A 19335-nucleotide genomic window follows, 5' to 3' on the forward strand; every position below is an offset into this window, starting at 1 on the left:
AAAATTTGGGCCTCTATCTCCAAGTCCTTCAAGTCCTCTGGAGGCGACCTTTGGAAGAGCTCCCTCCATCTAGCTAGCCTGTTCTTCAGTGCGCGTGGAGTCAGTGCGTCGCATGCAGCACAAGCTTCGCAGCTGTGGTCGAGGCCAAGGCAGCGGAGGCAAAGAGCGTGCTTGTCGGGCATAGGGAAGAGCCCCTCGCAGGCTGGACACCTGCTGAAGTCATCAAATTTTCATGAGGCACAATGATCCTCTTTTTAGGGGCTGAGTGGGTGAGGATAATCAAACACAAAATCAAGAAGAGTCCCACAAATCGGCTTCCTTCCCTTACCGCTACGAGTGAGCTACCCTAGATGTATACACATTTAGTTCTTTGCATTTTTTACCCAAAACAAGGGCTCTTAACCATGTAGATGTTGAAAAAATACATATTTTAATATTTATCACAACATATTAAATACACAATGTAAAAACAGTACCTATTTTTAGCCACATATTGTGTGTGCATTTCCACTGAAGGCGTACAAACCAAACAAATAAGAAATCCTAATTATGCCTTACTATGGTGGATACTCCACAAGGAGCCACTGTTCGTATTCATGCCCTTCCCAATATGTACGGGCAAAAAAGGAATGTGCCAACACTTGATACAACAATGTGTTTCTAGAACCAACATGGAGAAGTATCTCTTGACAAAATAAGCAAGGCCAATGTTCCCTATTGCGTATCCTGTTGGTCCTGTCCTCAGGGCACTCAGGCTTTATTCATGTTCTGGTTTTCACACATTAAATGGTACACCACAATTTGCAATCTCTCTAAAAAAACAAAAAACAAAAAAACCACACTTAAAAACATGGTATTCAACTTTTTGTGCAAAATAATACTGTGAAACATCTATCACAACTTCATCTCTGTTGTTTAAGCAGCAGGGATATAATCGTTCTTAAATGGTATAATTATTAACCACTTTCACACTTTTCTATAACATTAGATGCGATTTACTCTATTTGTATCCAGTGTCTATAATTACACATTCTCCCTCTAAGGTTTACATTTCATTAGTCCAACATTCTTTACATGTCATTAGTCCAACATAATTTGAACAAGAGCGGTTTGTCACTCTAGCCTATCCCTAGGGCAACACTTATGAGATTGTATTAAACCTCCACTACTCAAGTGTACCTTCGTACTTATTTCTCCCTCATTTGTGAGCCACACTTCCCAAATGCTCACCTTTTTGTTGACTTTTCAGCTGTTATGTTCTTATTGGAATTGCTTACGTGCCTGCCCTCTAGGCGAAGTTGCCTCCCAAATTTATCCTTTATCACAGGCCAAGGCAAACCGTCTTTTGTTTAATGTCTTAATCTGTAATAGAAACAAGGCTCTATATTGTTTATCAATAATCACCTCACAGATTCTTACTTGAGAGAAAAAGTGCGCCTTAAACATCTTTACGATCAGGATGTGGCTTACCCATAAGATTTTTCTATTTTCAAAATTGCTTCAATTTAAACGAGACGCGCTTCGTCTTTCTTCGCCCTTAGCGTGGCTCTGCTGGGCGTGATCTAAATCATGGCAATGAACAACAAAGAAGGGGACAAAAATAAGTTTCCCTTCTAAGTCACTCATGACCAAACATATGCATAATGCCTGTCTCTTACCTCAGCGGTTAAACTGCGACCTTCCGTCCCGCTCGCGGATGACAACTGCTTCCCAGCAGTGTAGCGAGCCTACTGACAGGTTAGTCCGTCTTTTATGGCGGCTCTATCGGTATCGCATGATGTGCGCACGCAATAATGTGCCGTCACATCACGTGTCTCGATACTGTGTATTCTGCAGATGTCCTTTGTATAGCGCAATTCGTGCCATGTCGCCGCTACAAAAGCCTCTGATTTCATCCCTCTTGGTTTTGACATGAGTTCTTCAAATTGTTTAGTGATGCACCGCGTGACAACTTGCCGCAACGGCACGTGACTCGCGGCCATCTTACTGTGGACATCTCATTCAAAGATGGAACCTTCAAACGTAAAATATTCCCTTGTATGCTTTCGATGCCACCTTAAATGTACCTACGATGATGTTCACCAAAGTGGTGTACCATGTGCCACAATCAACCAAAAACGGTGGCCATCTACATCAACATCCTGGAGCTACGAGTCGTGTTCTGGGCGCTCAAATCGTTCCTTCCGTCCCTCAAGGACAAAGTGGTGAGGATCTTCACCGACACCACCACCACAATGTTCTACATCCAGAAGCAGGGAGGCACCAGATCCCCAGCCCTATCCAAGGAGGCCCAGGATCTGTGGCACTGGGCCGTCGCCCAGGGGATGTTTCTGGTTCCCTTGCACCTGGCAGGAATAAAAAAACACCATCGCCGACTCACTCATCAGGGAGCTGCGCTCGTGCCACGAGTGGGAACTACGCCAGGACCATGTGGATCAGCTCTTTCAACGATGGGGCAAACCCCAGATCAACCTGTTCGCGACAGCGACGAACTCCAAGTGCCAGAGGTTTGCCCAGCCGAGGAGCATGGGCGATGCTTTCTCGTTCCCTTGTGACAGCCTGTTCCTGTACGCGTTCCCTCTGTTGCCGTTGCTGCTCCGTCTCAACAACCAGCTCAAGAGGTCCAGGTGCAGGATGATCCTCGTCGCACCGGCGTGGCCGAGACAGATCTGGTTCCCGGACCTTCTGGACTTGTCAGCGTCACCACCTATTAAGCTGGCGACGGACGCGGATCTTCTATCCAGAGAAGGATGCGCCATTCTCCATCACGACCTGGTGTCGCTGAACTTGCAGACTTGGCTCCTGCAGCACTAGAGTTTGGAGGATACGATCCCTGCTGACTGCAGAGAGGGTCTTGCAAAAGCCAGGGCGTCCTCAACTCTCAAAGGTTATGGACATAAGTGGAAGAGGTTCTCTGTCTGGTGCCGTGCACAGATTAACCCCCTGTGGATTACGGCCCCTCAAATATTACCGTACCTACTGTTGCTGGCCAAAGCTGGACTGGCTCACGCCTCATCAAAATACATCTGGCTGCCATTTCCCGATACACCAGAACTACAGGACGGGCGTCCTTGTGATCTCATCGCCTGGTTAAGAAATTTATGAAGGGACTATTCCGATCGTTCCTGCCGGTGAAGGCACCTTCCCCGGCATGGGAGCTCAACGTGGTGCTGATCAGGCTCATGGGGGGGGGGGGCCCATTCGAGCCTATGCACTTGGCGCTGTTGAAATTACAGTCGTGGAAGACGGCATTTCTTGTGGCCATCACCTCCGCACGACGAGTGGGAGAGATCCAGGCCCTATCTTGCAAGCCTCCATACTTGACTTTTCACGACACGAGGATGGTGCTGAGGACGCACCCCTCCTTTATGCCCAAAGTGCCTTGGCACTCGCTGGATGTGGCTAGAGCGCTGAAGTTCTAAGTGGACCGCACAAAGAGTTTTCGGAAGACGTCGCAGCTGTTTGTGAACTTTGGACCTGTGGATCAAGGGTAGGCTCTCTTGAAGGCTTCAATTTCCTGATGGATCTCCGGTTGCATCATGCACTGTCACCGGTTGGCAAACCGACCGCTGCCCGGCCGTCCGAGAGCCCATTCGACCAGAGCGATCGCTGCTACCACGGCGTTCCTGTCTGGTGTGCCCCTGCTGGACATCTGCAGGGCTGCTACGTGGAGGTCGATGCACACCTTCACGAGTTTCTACTGCGTCGATAGGGACTCCAGGGATGAGTCCGGGGTCGGCCAAGCAGTGCTGCGCAACCTGTTCGCTCAAGGTGAGCCTGGTGTGGAGGTAAGATGCTTAATTTTGAGTTGTTTTATTGCTTAATGAGCCTGTTGCCACCTCCCTTGGTTGTGTATACTGCTATGTATTCTTATATTCATGAGCATGTGAATCCATGCCAGACCCCATGCTGGAGAAGGAACAAGTTACTTGCCTGTAACTGTTGTTCTCCAGCATGGGTCTGGCATGGATTCACATGCAAACCCTCCCTCCTTCCCCTCTGCGGCTCTTCACTTGGTCATACTGCCACTTTACGTGTGACCAAATCTGAGGATGGCTGCCAGGGGAGGGGCTTAGGTAGAGGGCAGTATGACCCAGAGATCAGTGATTGGTTACTACTAAGAAAGACTGATCAGAAACAAAACTGATACTGATTTCTTTCTTTACCGAGGATTCCCGGCCTGACGGGGAATATTCATGAGCATGTGAATCCATGCCAGACCCATGCTGGAGAACAACAGTTACAGGTAAGTAACTTGTTCCTTCCAGAACAGTGTGGTTTTTGGACACGACCACAAGAGATGAGACAACGTGCCTGTGTCTGAGCAACCTCTCCAGCATTGCGACTGAATTGCTTTTATTTAGAGTCTCCGGTGTTAAATACCACCTGCAACACACTTTGATCGCTCCCTCTTTGTTTGACACACTTCTGGCACCTGGAATTTAGTTTTACATGTTTCAAATATTAGTGGGGTACCATTCAAGAGGAAGTCTGCTATGTACTTTAAGCATCCCTTCTTTCCACCTGTCCAAGCCTCCTCCTTTCCACCTGTCAAAACCGTTTGGCGTGATTCCTGGGTTGAAGTCCGAGTTGTCCCAAATTGGGGATAGGGGGCCCACAACGCGCCTACAGTTCTATTGACGAGCTGCCTTTTTCCAGCACTCCAGTGTTTCTGGTCGCTGTCAGGGGGGCCAGAGTTAGGGAGGGTCTCGGGGCCTTTCAATATGCAGAAGCGATTCTAATGGGCTCTGACTCTAGCTATTTCCAATGGGGTTGGTTGGTGCTTAATTTCCATGTAAAGGCCTGTGAAGGCTCCGCTGCGAGGCAGTATCTAGTGATATGCGGCACCCCCAAACTGCCCATTCCTGGACTCCAGAGCATAATTCTTCTGGCTATTTGTGGCTTTGTCCCACCCCAGACATATTTCAGGATGCTCATTTGTAGCTTCTGCAGGTCCTTTTTGGGAATGGAAATCTGGAGGGCCAGGCAACAGATCAGTCTTGGTATCAGGTTCATCTTTAGCGCTGTGATTAGCCCCATCTATGACACCTCTTGTTTGTGCCAGCGTACTAGATCACTGGTTCCATGTCATTTCATCGCTGGATGTTTTTTCGCTGGGGTTTTACCGCATTTTTTTTCTCTTTTTTACGGAAAAACCTATAGAATTGTTTTACATTATTTTTTTGGGGGGTTGCCTCCCCAAGCCCCCGTTTTCTAAAAAAAAAAATTACTGTTTTAAAAAACAAAAAAAAATCATGGTAAAAAACCCAGTGTAAAAACATCCTGCGATGAAAGGACGTCATACCAGATCGCTATGTAGTTTCAATAGTGGCAGGACATTTATTTTGTACTTTCTGTTTTGCTTGGGATCTGGACTCCCAGATAATTGATATGGGATGGGGGTACCTGGCTGCTAGTTTCCATGAGTTTTCTTGGTATATTAATCCCTACGGCTATTGATTTTGCGAAGTTGACATTAAACCCTGAAGCTACCCCAAATCTTCTAGTTCTTGCCATAAGGCTCTCATAGAGGCCTCAGTCCGGGTTACGGTCAGAACAACATCTGCATACAAGGCTGTTTTATAGGATTCCGCCTTTACTTCCGTTCTGTGTAATAGTGGGTGCTGGAAGATTCTGCTGGCAAACGGCTACATGGAAAGCGCGAATGAGCGGCGACGAGGGGCATCCATGCCGAGTGCCTCTGGTTATGGCAATTTTGGGGCGATCTAGCCCAGTTTATTCTAAGTAATGTGCTAGGGTGCTGCAAGAGTCCTTTTTAGGAATTTCGGGCCGAATCCAAAGTAGTTTAAGGTCTCCTTTTATATATCCCCAGTCCAGCATGTCGAGCGCTTTGTGCACCGAATGAGAGGACTGCCATTTCCACTCCTGCCATGTTTGCGATTCTATTATGTTTAGGGTGTGCCTGGTGGTGTTCTGTGTATTGCGGCCTGGGAGGAATCCCGTTTGGTCTGGATGGATTTAGTCTGGGAGGATTTTTGCTAATCTCTGTGCTAGACTCTTTGGGAATATTTTTGTATTGTTATTCATTAGCGTAATGGGTCTATATGATGCAGTGTTCTGGGTTTTTCACCGGTTTCGGGATCAGCACTGTTGGGCATTCTTCCATGGATGGGGTAATGCTACCTGTGGAGAAGAATGTATTGTATAGGGTCGCCTGGTGGGGGGGCTAGGATATGAGCGATTTATTTATTTATTTTTTTTTTTATAGAATGGGGCCGTTAGCCCATTGGGGCCCGGGCTGTGTTTCACGGAGCGTATTGTTTCAGCTACCTCATCTGTGGTAATTGTGGGTTCTAGGGATTCCAGTTGGGGATGTGGGTTTCCCTTTTGGGTAGTAAGTATTGGATCTGCGCTGCCTTGTCCGTTTGGGCGCCAGACGTAATGCCCCTGTGATATTGTCCTGATCCCCAGTTCTCTTACTCCGTCTAGTAGCGCTTACCTCTCGGGCCTTGGAGGCCGTGGATATTATTCTGTGTGTGCAGTTTTTTGTTTATGCACCAACAGACGGTTTGCCTTATTGCTATTTATATAGTAGTACTGTTTCATATATGCTAGGGCTTTGGCAGACCGGTCTGCCAAGAGCATTTCCGAGCTGCTTTTGCCTTTTTAAGCTCCCTTCCTACTTTTTTGGTTTGGCGTCTTTTAAAGCTTTCTTCTAGCTCCAACTTTCTCTTACAGCTTGGATTGCTGCCATTGGTTTCTTTGTCTGTGCGCCGCAGTGCATTTGATTGCTACCCATCTGATCACTGACTTCGTTGCATCCCTGACAGTTGCCTCAGAGGTGCCTTTCGCTGTGTTTTCCTTAAAGTAATTTGTAAGGGATTCCAATCGCTCGTTGCTAATTGCTATGTAATTTGTAAGGGATTCCAATCGCTCGTTGCTAATTGCTATGTCTCTCAGGATATAGTCTGTCAGTTTCCAGGACCTTTGTGGGGGGTCCGAAAGGCCCTGCACTCGCAGGTGGACTATCACTGGGGCGTTGTCTTGAGCTTATTCTGAGGCCAATTTGTATGTCTTCTATGCATGGTAAGAGAAGACTGGATGCTAGCAGTAAGTCTATCCTAGAATCCCCTGTGGACATGATTAGAACGTGTAGTCTTGGGCCCCTTCGGTGGCAAGCCTCCAGATCTCTCTAGTCCCTGTCTCCCTAGGAACTCTGCCATCCCTAATGCTCGGGCAAAGTCCTCCCTGGTGGATGGCAGTGTTATGTCATTAGCGGGGTTTGGTTGAAGTCTCCTCTGATTAACAAGCAGCCCTCTGTAAATGTGGTTGTAGTTTGGAGCATGTTGCGTGGAAACTACAGGCGTTGTTTGTGCAGTATACCACTGCTATAGTTATCAGTAGTTAGACCAGGAGTCCCTTAAGCACAAGGTATCTCCCCGCCGAATCTCTCTTGATTGTGATTGTGTTGGGGAAACCTCACGGCTAATTAGTAGGGCTACTTCCCTTTTCTTCTGGCCTGACCAGGCAAAGTATCACCTGGAGTATCGTTGAAAGTTGATTCACCACCATCCACCTCCAGGAGTCTCTTGAAAGCAGACAATGTCTGCTGTGAGCTGGGTCAGCCTGCGTTCGACCGACATTTGCTTTCCCTGGGAATTCAGACCCTGTACATTCCATGTTATCCTGGTGAGTGCCTTATTAGTGTCTGTCATCTGAACCAGTGCCTTGTGGTTCTGTGTATTTGTCCCCACTAGTTACTGTGGACATTTTGGCTTCTGCTTGCAAACTTGCAAACCGCTTTAAGCGTTGTTTACAGGTCTCCCCAGGCGAGCTGATTCCTTTGCTGCTTGTCTTTTCCCCTTCTGGAGATTCCCTCCCCACCATCCAGCCCCCCTGACCCCCCCCCGCAACCCCCACCCCCAAACCACTTCGCCAGAAAAAAAACGGGTCCAACGGGGTATCTGGCTAGGCCATGGCAACCGACTAATCTGAAGGCAACTGTGCCTCTTATCAAATTTGGTGACACTTGGCATTTTTGCGTATGTGCAAATCATTGGATCTGCAGTCCACCCTGGGATTGAGCTCAACTGTTTATGTGGGCTTCTTACTGAAGTGCTTTGTTCACTGGAACAAGTTTTACATCATGCATACTCGCTGCTTCTTTGGGCTGGCAAAGCCTCTTGTGACTAAGACCTAAAGGACCCTGGGAGGGCAACAGATTCAAGAGACAATCTTTTCATATCCATTTCATGTTGTATTTCCAACTCCCTGAGTCTGATGTCTTGATGTTTGGCTTCTCTGTGAGCCTCTATACGTTTGTTTTCCAATTCTTCTTTTGTTTTTCAAGAGAAACACATTCTGGGCTTAATGTTGGACCTTGTGGGGTCCCAGTGGAAATGGGTGGAGGCGGAAAGGCAGGTTCAGGCAAAGAGGGGCTCCTATCCGGAGACTCCTCTACCCCCTTCTGACTGCTCTAGCAGCAAGGAGTTAGATTCTACACTGTCATCCTCGTCATTTTCCACATAACTTGGGATAGTAGGTGTTCCAGGCCTACTACCCAAACTTTGGTGACTCAACAACCTTGTAATAAATTAATGTTTCTTTACTTTTACTGGCAGACCCCTGACTTTGCACATTTCTTTCAGCTGATCTACTGTTAGAATGATCAGGGCTTCCTGACTGAAGATATCCATATTTGGCTTGTTACAATTGCTTTTTACTTTCTGATGGAGCTTAGCCTTTTGGATGGTTTAGTTGAACACAAGCACAGTAAATTCCCAATGTAATAACTCCACACAAATCATCACCGCCTGCCCCCAGTGTTAGGCAAGATTGTATGTAGTAACCCTGTGGAGACAACACCAGGCTTGTCCTGTTAGCAATAGGTAACCCACCTATTGGTATAGGTCTGTACTACACAAATTGGTGCTGACTGAGCAGCAAAGACTTATCTCAAGAGGGGTAAATGTGAGCTGTAGAGGTGTAACGTAGAGATTCACAATTATAAGTATTCAAATAACACTTCTACTCAAGGTATTCTAGTAAAATAATTATTTAAGTCTGTTTCATATAAGCCTTATTTAGAAAGGGCAGTATGCAACAATACAAATATACTTCCTCATATTTAAGTTAAGAAAGTAGATACCCTTTTGAGATGTGTCACACACAATTATTTTACTAGAAATTCTTCAGTATGTGTTATTTGAATACTTGTAATTGTGAATCTCTACGTTACACCTCTACAGCTCACATTTACCCCTCATGAGGTAAGTCTGACTGCTCAGTCACTCTACAAACTTGTGTAGTACAGATCTATACCAATAGGTGGGATACCTATTACCAAGAGGACAAGGCTGGTGTAGTCTCACATAGGGTTACTTCTAACATGTGGTGTTATGATCTGTGATGGTACTTATTTCCCCCAAGATTTATCTGGGCCTACTTGTATTTTAAATAATCAATGTATTTTTTTTCATAACATTTTATTTGGTTTTGCATATAAGCAATATGTGTGTGTATATATATATATATATATATATATATATATATATATATATATATATATATATATATATATATATATATATATATATATATATATATATATATATATATATATATATATATATATATTCACCACAGTAATCGCAGAACAGCAATCATTCAATATGATTTAGCAAAAGCGACTCATGGGAGGGCCGGAGTGCAGGGAGCAAAAATGTTAGAAAGTCTGTTACTGATCATGGACTGTCCTGTCCTTTTCCGCCAGGCCGATTGTGGGGCGCTGGATAGCTATGGTGTGAGGCCGTGGTTCAATACAGCGGGCTGCTTTGGAGCCATCTTGTTAACGGAGGCCTCCTGGTGAGGGCCGGGAACCTGGCGGCATAGGCCATGAATAGGTCCCATATGTTTAGAGCTCTATTCAGGGAGCCTGCCCGGATCGCAGTGATTCTTTCGGCCACCACTATATCCCAGCATTTTGCCCACCAAAGTGCAACGGAGGGGCCCTATAACCAATGTATTTTTGCAATACATAGTATTTCAGTGTTTCATATGTGTACTACAATTTCTTTTTACTGATTCTTCACCCCTCCTGGCTGCTCTGTCTACGCTACCATATACTCGGGTGGTTCAGCCGTATACTAAGAATGGAGTCTTGTACTGTCTGTTGAATGGTTTTGCTAAGCCCTTAGACTTCAGAACAACTATCCTAAAAGGAGGCGTTACCCCTCTCCTCTATATACTACAAAATACTCCTGTGAATGTCCCGGGAGGGACGTTTCGAGCCAAAGAGGGACAGCAGCAGGAAATTGTATGGGGGAACAAAACCCAGAGAATAGCGCTACAAATGTTGATCAGGTCGGTGCAGGATGGAGGGCTGGGGGTCCTGGTCGTACAGCATCATTTCTGGGCGTCCCAGCTGATGGTAGTGAAAGAGTGGCTATTTGGTGGGGGGTGGAGCTGCTTCCCATAGCATTGGCATTGAGGATGGGAGCACGGCAGGCATTGCAGAGGTTATACGGGCGCCAGCCTCCCCAGAGGATGACAAAACTGCAGAATTGCACACTTGATTCTTGTAGGTTGGCTCTTGGAGGGATGGGATTGGGGGGGGGGGGGTGGAGGGACAGTGGTGACCAAGGAACCTGGGAGAACAGAGATATGCCGGAAGTAAACTGGGTAGGCAGAAAAGGTGGCAGGACAAAGGGGTTACGAAAGACATCCTGGTGCAGAACCAGCTAGCCACATTCCTACATTTGCATGAGAAGTTTGGCCTGCAGGATAGGGACAACTATACTAACACTAGGTTGTGACATGCAATGGCCCAAGAGCAACAGGACACATGGGACATTCCCGAGAGATCCCTGATCGATGCCAACCTTATGGAGGGCGAAATCCAAGGGCTGGCAATAACTCGGTTATATCAGATGTTTAATGGGTCCACATCAAAGCCCCTGCAGAAGTTGAGGGAGAAATGGGAGGTACATCTAGGGGCACTGGAAGAGGATTGGGTGTGGAGGTGCTGTGTTCACTGAGAGGCCAACATATGTACGAGACTGCATCTGATATAGTACAAGATCCTACACAGGATCTATTCTAGTCGGGACTGCCTCTATCAAATAGGCCGGGACACAGAACCCAGTGCCTGAAGTGCAGGTAGTGGGATGGGTTCGTTCTTCCACATACTATGGGAGTGCCTCAAAGTGCAATCATTTTGGGTCCTGGGCAGACAAGACATCCAGTGATATCGGCACACCATTCCGACCTGCCATAAAATGACACTCCTTAATGTATGGGGGGGGGTTGGGATTCAACAGAAAAAAGGACCTTATCAGCACTGCTGTGGTGATGGGAAGAAGGTCCTGGCAGTGGACTGGGCAACGTGATGAAACCAAACACACACATGGGTGGAGGGGATGGATCATTATGCAGAGTTAGAACGAATGGTGTACAGGGAGCAGGGGTGTTACCAGAAGTTAGAGAAAATATGGCCTAGATGGGTGGAAATGGGATAGGTGCTGAGTTGAGGGAAGGGAATGGGGGGGGGGGCGTCTATGAATCCGAGAGGCAGCAGCAACCGGGGAAAGTGGGCGAGTTGAGACTGGGCAGGGAAAAGCAGGAGGTAGCTGGGGAGTTAATCGGGGAAGTGGAGGAGGTGTTTCTGAAGGGGGATGCACTGGACGGATTTGCACGTTTGTTTCTATGGTTTTGATGCAACAGAATAAAAATACAATAAAATTGGTATATAAAAAGTGTTCACTTCGATTTAGGAGCTCCAGTTTAATGTGTTACTTGCATCATTTAAGTTTGAACTAAAATGTATTTTGCCTTTTTGCCTTCTTACTTTAAGGTTGTTTCCCAATACTCGAGCCTGCTATCTCCAATGAGTGTTGATGCAGTTATGAAAGTGATTGACCCAGCCACAGCCATTGGTGTGGATCTGCGGGATATAAAAATTGTCAAAAAGCATGGGTAAGGAAGCATTTTACGATTTTAACAAGTGTTTGACTAAAGGAAATTGTTAATGAATGCATTGGATGAACAATACTTGTCACATGCAACTGTTTTTCTGCTTTTCACTAGTGGAACAATTGATGATTGCGAACTCGTTGAAGGTTTAGTTCTAACACAGAAGTTGGCGAGTACTGGATTAACACGTGTAGAGAAAGCAAAAATTGGTCTCATTCAATTCTGCCTATCCGCTCCAAAGACTGATGTGAGTACACTGTTCCTCAAAACAGGCTTCATTAGTAAGAGAGCAACATATGTTGTAGCCGCAACATTTAAAAATGTCATCTTTTAACAGCTACCTTGAGTACACAGATGTCCAAATGCTTCCAAATGTATTTGGTAAACAGCTGTGGCCTAGATGGGGTGGTGGGGGGGGGAATCAATATGCTGACTGTTTTCTGGTGCTACTGTGTTTGTGGAAAGAAATGGCTTGCTAATGAGTTAGTTGATCGACTTTGAAGAGTGTGTGAAGCTAAACTGGCTTCAATGTAATTCAGATTATGTTAGCTCTGTTGATAAATTCTCGGACTGTCAAATTAAGACTAACCTTGTATTTATTTAAAAGGAAAGTGCTCCCCATCTGTTAGGCAAGATTGTATGTAGTAACCCTGAGAGACTACACCAGCCTTATCCATAGGCCTGTACTACACAAGTCGGTGTGACTGAGCAGCCAGGCTTATCTCAAGAGGGGTCAATGTGAGCTGTAGGGTTGCAACAGTTTGACAGTGACAAGTATCCAAATAACACTTACACTCAAGGTTTCTTGATTAAATAATGTATTAATTTAGCAGTCAGTTTTAAAATAAGATTTCTTTAGAAGGGAGCAATTGGCAACAAACATACACTTCAAAATACACTCCTTCTGTTGAATAAAAAGTAGATGCCCTTTTGGGGTGACACACAGATTTTCCTACACCCTGAAGTGACTTCAATTGCTAGGACACTCTGGACATTACTAGATCACTTTTTACACTTATGTGGTAATACTGAAGTTGTGGCAAAAAGGAACAGTTTAGGGAAGGAAGCAATGGTTAACAAGTTTCTTGAACAGGTAAGCACTTTTTGAACCCCCAAATACAATGTATATTTACCCTTTACCAGCTATACAAGTAAGGGATGTATGACATTTTGGAGGGATAGTTAAACACAAAGTCAGAGGTTAGTCTTCAGGGAGCCAGGACAGCCAATGTCAATGGAACAAAGTCTAGGTGAGCTGAGGCACTTTTGTAGGCAAGTAAAAAGTCTTGCACAATTATAGAGTTTTGTTGAAAAAGAAATCCCTGTTGGGCCGCAAAGCTTGTGAAGTGCAAAGCTGCAAGCAACTCTGCAAAGGGAAGCCAATGCAAGTCTCAACTGAGAACAGGCAAGCTCCGCACACAAGAATTCACCATACCTTGAGTCTGCAGAAATGGTTTTCAGCTTGCTTCTGTTCCTGTTGTCGTTCCTGCAGATCCGGTTGTTCCTGGGCCTCAGTCGTGGGGACAAGAGGGAGGACGTCTGGGGACACCTGCGCTACGATTCGAAGGTTGCGGCAGCAATGGGCAAAGTTCAGATCAGCGGCACTTTGCGGTTTCAGCTTCTCGCGAATAGCACCACCACGGTTCTTGGACACCTTGTGGGCTTTCCTTGCTTCTAGGGTCCAGCACTCTGAGGTGGCTCAGACCTGGGCAGCCCTGCTTCGAGTGAGTCCGGAGGAGCTTCCTGGAACTCGGGTCTGGCTTAAAAACGATGCCCTTGATTCTGGTGTTCCTGTTCACAGTAATGTCCTTGGCCTTGAAAGGTGCACAAATGTTCAAAGAACGATGCATTTCCAACACAAACGTTCCGAATGCTCACATGGCTCCCTTCCCCCAGGTCTCTCTTCACCAGCACAACAGTTCAACAAAACAAAAGTTCTTCGTAGTAGTCCTCTTGTCGTTGCAGTTCACGTTTGGGGAAATGTTCTCCCTTCCCTAGATCTGTTCAAGATACTTCCAAACTCCTAAGGGCATGAATCTTCCTTGGGGTTCTTTGGTCAACAAACAATTTAAATACAACGTCACTTGGATTTTAGCCCCAGTTTTATGGGATACCTGCTGTATTCCCTTGCCAGGTTCTTCACCGCATTCACTGTGACTTAATTCAAAGACTTGTATGGTGCATTTTCTTGCCAGGGCTTTTCTTATATAGTTCACTTAATGCACTTAATTACCAAACTTGACTTTTGCTTGGTATACTCTCCTGCCAGGGTTTCTTTGTACAATTCGTGGTGGGTTCAAAACTTAGTTTGCTTATTTCCGGTACAATTACTTACCTCCCCTCTTTGCCAACCCTTGATGTGCTTTATTTGGTTTGGTTTCTCCACTGGGGTCCCTCAACCACTACGCTTATTTGATTGGGGCTTTCTATGACTTCCTGGACCTTCAGCACCCATCTCTCCACCCACATACCTGTTTCTCTGGTCTGCGACACTCTAGGAGAGGCGCTTCCTTCTGCTGGACGATGGCATTTGGTGCAGTCTGCGTTTGGCAGCTTCTCTGCCGCTTGCTTTTTGCTCAGCTTTCCACCTGTCTGGGTTCTCGGCCCAGCTGTCTCTGCTGCTTGCTTCTTCCTCTCGCTTTCCTTTTGTCTCTGCGTTCTCCGTTTCATGTGACTCCTCCAAGCAGCGTCTCTCCCAGCCATGCTGTATGTTTTTTTTTTAATTGTCCCGGCACCTGTCATATGCTCATAACGACTAGTGCGTGTCTTGTGCTTTTCACATTCATGTATCTTCATTGTTCCAATCGGGCTCCTCGTCCCAGTGTTTCCATACATATAAGAAGGGCAGGGAGTGTTTGGTTTTTCACTCGCGTGAAATTTGGTAGGTGTTGTGGGTAGTGGAAGTTGGCTATCACACTAAACCGTAAAGGCTTGAGATATGGAGGGAATAGCCCTAAAGGGGATATGTGTTCCTATCTGATGCTGTGTCCCCCCCCCGCACCCCAACCCCTCCCTCGTATAGCCATCCCCAGGGTCTGGATGAGGTAGTGGCTGCAATCCCTTGGCCACATGGGGAGAGGCTACCTCTAGGAAAAGAGTGATGACATTGTCAGATTCATCACACTACCTTACACAATTAGGCTAAATGTGGCTACCTTGCACAATTCGGCTAAATGCATGTAACTATATGTTGGGGAGAATTCTCATTTCTGTGCTAATTCCCTTCAACCTTAGAGACCCCTAGCTCTTTTGCTGGGCTTAATGACTTTTGAATTTTTATCCTGGAGTGAGTGAGTGAGACCTTTTTCCTCACACTCTAAGGTATTTTTGATCTGATTTGTACTGTTTCTTTTGTTTTTGCTGTCTGACAAACTCCATAAGCATCTACCTTCTGTATTGTGCCACACAGCACCTTCAGTTAAGTGTCACAGAGAAGTCCTTTGGATTTTTGTTGAGGTTTAAATACCTTCTATTGGGTGAACTACTGTTCCCAAGAGTAGTAAAGTGAAATTGACTTTACTTGCCTGTTTTTCCTATGTAGGTTCAGCACACCCCATCTTATGTGTAAGTGATGGGGGGGGGGGGTTACTTAGTAGCCCCTTTTCCTACTTACTCATGTAACATTTTTTTCTGATGCTTGTTAATCTGCTTAGAATCACATGCTGTTTTATGGTCCGACATCCATTGGTAACCGCGGAGTATTGCATCATGTCTTTCGGGGAACGAAAGGGGACGACGGTATAGGCATGTCTGAAACACTATCCCTATCGTGACGTGTGTAGTACCCAAAATCCCTCACGCGCCGAGGTCCCTCAGATTGGTTTTTTTCCGCCCAGATAACTGGTCGCCCTATAGCGCAGCTCTTCATGAGACATTGTTTATCTTACCTAATTGTCGGTTTAATCCCCGTTAAGTCACTTCGCCCATCAAGAACATCTTCGATGAAGACTACGGGGGAATAGTCTACGGCTGAGGGTTCTGGCGCCTAAGATCTGGCGTTCGGACTTCCACGTGGTCGGGCCTTCTGGCCGGCCTACACAGTAGGGAGAGTGGGCTTGGGGTTTGCTGTACTGTTATGTCTTTCCTCTTTTCCACTGTTTTCCTTTTTGGTCTGGTCACCCTTCCCTTCTGCTATGGAAAGGACTCCATTTAGATTCTGCCCTGTGTAGGGTCAGATATCTGTGGAAAGACGAGCACACGTCGTGTAACGCTTGTCTCCCCCCTAGAGCACGACGAAAAGCGGTGTTCGGCATGTAAACTCCTTAAACCCTTAAGGAGCGCCGGTTGAAGCGGTGGGCCGCGTATGGCATGTCACGTGTGGAGCCTCCCTCCCCTGCCGCGACACCAGCCGAAAGTGACGGGGGTACATCGGATGACCAAACGTCCAACGCGGACGTTATAGACCTTGAGGCGGACTATTCTGGGGCCGCCACGCCCATCCCCGACCCTTCCAGTCTCGACTCTGGTCTTGCTACAGGGACCACACCCGGTGACAGGGGCATACAGTCGCACCGCACAAAGCACACAACCCAAGCGCCCTCCTCGACGACTTTGTCGAAGAAGGCGAAAGCGCCAACGGGTCCGCCGGAAACTTCGGCGGCGCCCACGGATCGGTCTGATCCGAAGCCTTCCCCGCATCCGCAGCAGCGCATGACGACTGGGCATAACAAACATAACAAGGGTGCTACTCCCCAAACTACACGCGCAGAAGTTTTAGAACAAGAAACTTCAACGGATTCCAAGGTTTCCAATGCCCGTACAGGCCCGAAAACTACAAGTAGGCCTCTACCCGAGAAGCCATCCGCTGGCCCTTCTGGAGCCGCGGAAGACATTTTCACTGCCGACACATCATCGGAGGCGTTGTCTCCTGAAGATTCGGTGACTATCCGTAAGAGCATCAATAGGATTGCTACGGCGGTGGGCCTAGTACCGGTTCCGCCCACTGTTATGGGTCAATCTGCTGAAAAGTTTTCCACAGATTTGGAAGACGATCCCGAAGACTCTTACGAAGAAAGCCAGGTACCCCTCTCAAGCACCCTGAGGAGATCCCCTCAATGCCTTAGGGCGGAGAACATGGTTCCTACTCAGCTAGGTCCATATGGGTCATCCAAGTGGACCACAGAGCAATTTGAGGGTGTATGGATCGGCTGGAGCAGTTTTTCAGGGCTTCTGATCAACCTCCGCCGAAAAAAGTTCGGGTAGACCCTAACCCTCAAACACAAGATGTCCAACACCTAGATGTCCAACACCAAGTTGACCATCAAGATGATGTCCAGATGGACACGTATAGGGACCTCTATACAGAAGAAGAGTGTTCTTTTCTGGACAACTATGGGGACTATCAAGGAGCAACGAACAACTGGGAGGACACCCAGCAGGACGATCACAACTCTGATATAGTTTGCCTCGACTCTCCCCCATACACCCCGATTCGCCAAGCTTCCCCGGTGGATGATCAAATGGCTTTCAACATGTTGAAAAAAGCAGCAGAATTCTTTAAATTGCCACGCTTGAAGCCTTGCCCGAACAAGATTTCGCGGAGGATCTTATTAATGAAAAGCCTCCGGCAAGCCAGTCTATCCCTCTCTTGAGCTCGGTAAAGAGACGGCTGGCCCCTTCCTTACTCGCATCTGCTCAGACTAGGGCTGTGAACCCAAGGGTCGAAAAAACGTTTCCGACCCTCCCCCACCGACCCGCTTTATATCAAAGGACACGCAATCCCAGACTCGCTGGTGGTGACCAACACTCGCAAGAGAGCAGGGGTTCCCCTTGCCACGGGAGAGTCACCCCCAGACAAGGAGTCCAAAAGGTTGTATGCCTTAGGAAAACGGGTTATGTCGGCGGCGGCCGATACCGTCCGGATTTCCAATAACACGACATTACTGGCAAGCTACGTCAACGCCCAATGGAACCTACTCCAGGAAGGCCTTGAAGAGGTTCCGGAACCAACCAGAGCCAAGCTTCTCGCCATTGTCTCTGAGGGAAAACTTTCCAGTCAGAATGTTGTAAAGAATACCCTGGACACCGCAGAGACAGCAGGCAGGTCTCTCACACAGGGTAATCTCCTAAAGAGGCACGCGTGGCTGCGCCCGTCGGGCTTCAGGCCTGAGACCCAAGCATCCATTATCAACAAACCCATCAAAGAGGCCAACCTCTTTGGGAAGGCGGTAGACGATGCGTTGGAGACAGCCAAGAAGGAGCACGAGACTACTAAGTCGCTGCACCAAATTTCCCAAAAACCCTCTGCACAGAGGGGCAGTAATTCTCAGCGGTCCTTTCGAGGACAAGCCCGTGCTGCTCGACAATTTCGGCACGGGAAACTTCAACTCAAGTCAACCTGCTGCAAGCCCCACTTACTACCCACCAGAGGGGTCAGAAGCGCGGAAAGAATAGAGGCAGAGTCTCCAATTCCAGAGGAGCGTCAACTTCAGGTCAGAAATGACCACCAATTCCAGGTCCCCTCCCATGTCTCCCCGGTCGAGGGGGCGATTAACATCTTTGCTCAAGGCATGGGAGGGGATGACTTCAGACCAGTGGGTCTTAAAGACGGTCGCCCACGGATACTGCGTGGAATTCGCCAGACCTCCACAGTTCAGACCGCCGAAACATCAATGCCTTTCACCGGAACATCTGCAGATCCTGATCCAAGAGGTGGAAGCGCTGCTGGGAAAGGACGCCATAGAAGCCGTCCCGATTCTTCAGGTAAACAAGGGTATATATTAAGTGTACTTCCTTGTACCCAAAAAGGATCTCACCATGCGTCCTGTTCTAGACCTGCGCCCAGCGAACAAGTTCATAATGCCCCAGAGGTTTTGCATGGTAACACTGCAAGAGGTGATCCCATTGCTAAAACAGGGGGACTTCATGACAACATTGGATATGAAAGATGCATACTTTCATATTTCAATGCTGGCAGCGCACAGAAAATTCCTAAGGTTCGTGATTCAGGACAAACACTACCAGCTCAAGGTACTCCCCTTCGGCCTAGCCTCGGCACCAAGGGTGTTTACCAAGGTCCTGGCAGTGGCAGCGGCACACCTGCGCAGACTTTCAGTTTAACCTTACCTCGACGATTGGCTCATCACGGGGGACTCGTTCGACGTTTGTTTTTCGAACACCCAAAAAACAGTAGACCTACTGTTCAGCCTGGGATTTTCTATCAACGAAAAGAAATCCAGCTTAGGGCCCCAGCCACGTAAAACAGTTCCTAGGGGCTCTAATTTGTACGGAAGACGGTCTAGTCTTCCCTTCCAGCGAGAGGGTTCAGAACATGCTCTCTCAGGTCCCTCAGTATGTAGCCAGTCGAGAGGTAACAGTACGCAAAGCTATGCGTTCGCTAGGGATGATGACGTCATGCATATACTTGGTTCCCCACGCGCGGCTGTGCATGCGTCCCATGCAAGA

General features: G+C 47.3%; 1 protein-coding gene across 1 annotated transcript in view; it reads left to right on the top strand.

Moving 5' to 3' along the window:
* Positions 1 to 19335, top strand: part of CCT4 (chaperonin containing TCP1 subunit 4) — a 472029-nt gene that overhangs the window by 166458 nt on the left and 286236 nt on the right. The window contains exons 6-7 of the mRNA XM_069608221.1: positions 11813 to 11934; positions 12046 to 12178. Coding sequence (XP_069464322.1) covers positions 11813 to 11934; positions 12046 to 12178 — 255 coding nt within the window. The remainder of the gene's footprint in view (positions 1 to 11812; positions 11935 to 12045; positions 12179 to 19335) is intronic.

Source organism: Ambystoma mexicanum, chromosome 4q, assembly GCF_040938575.1.
Source record: "Ambystoma mexicanum isolate Mex_15411 chromosome 4q, UKY_AmexF1_1, whole genome shotgun sequence".
Classification (NCBI taxonomy): Eukaryota; Metazoa; Chordata; class Amphibia; order Caudata; family Ambystomatidae; genus Ambystoma; species Ambystoma mexicanum.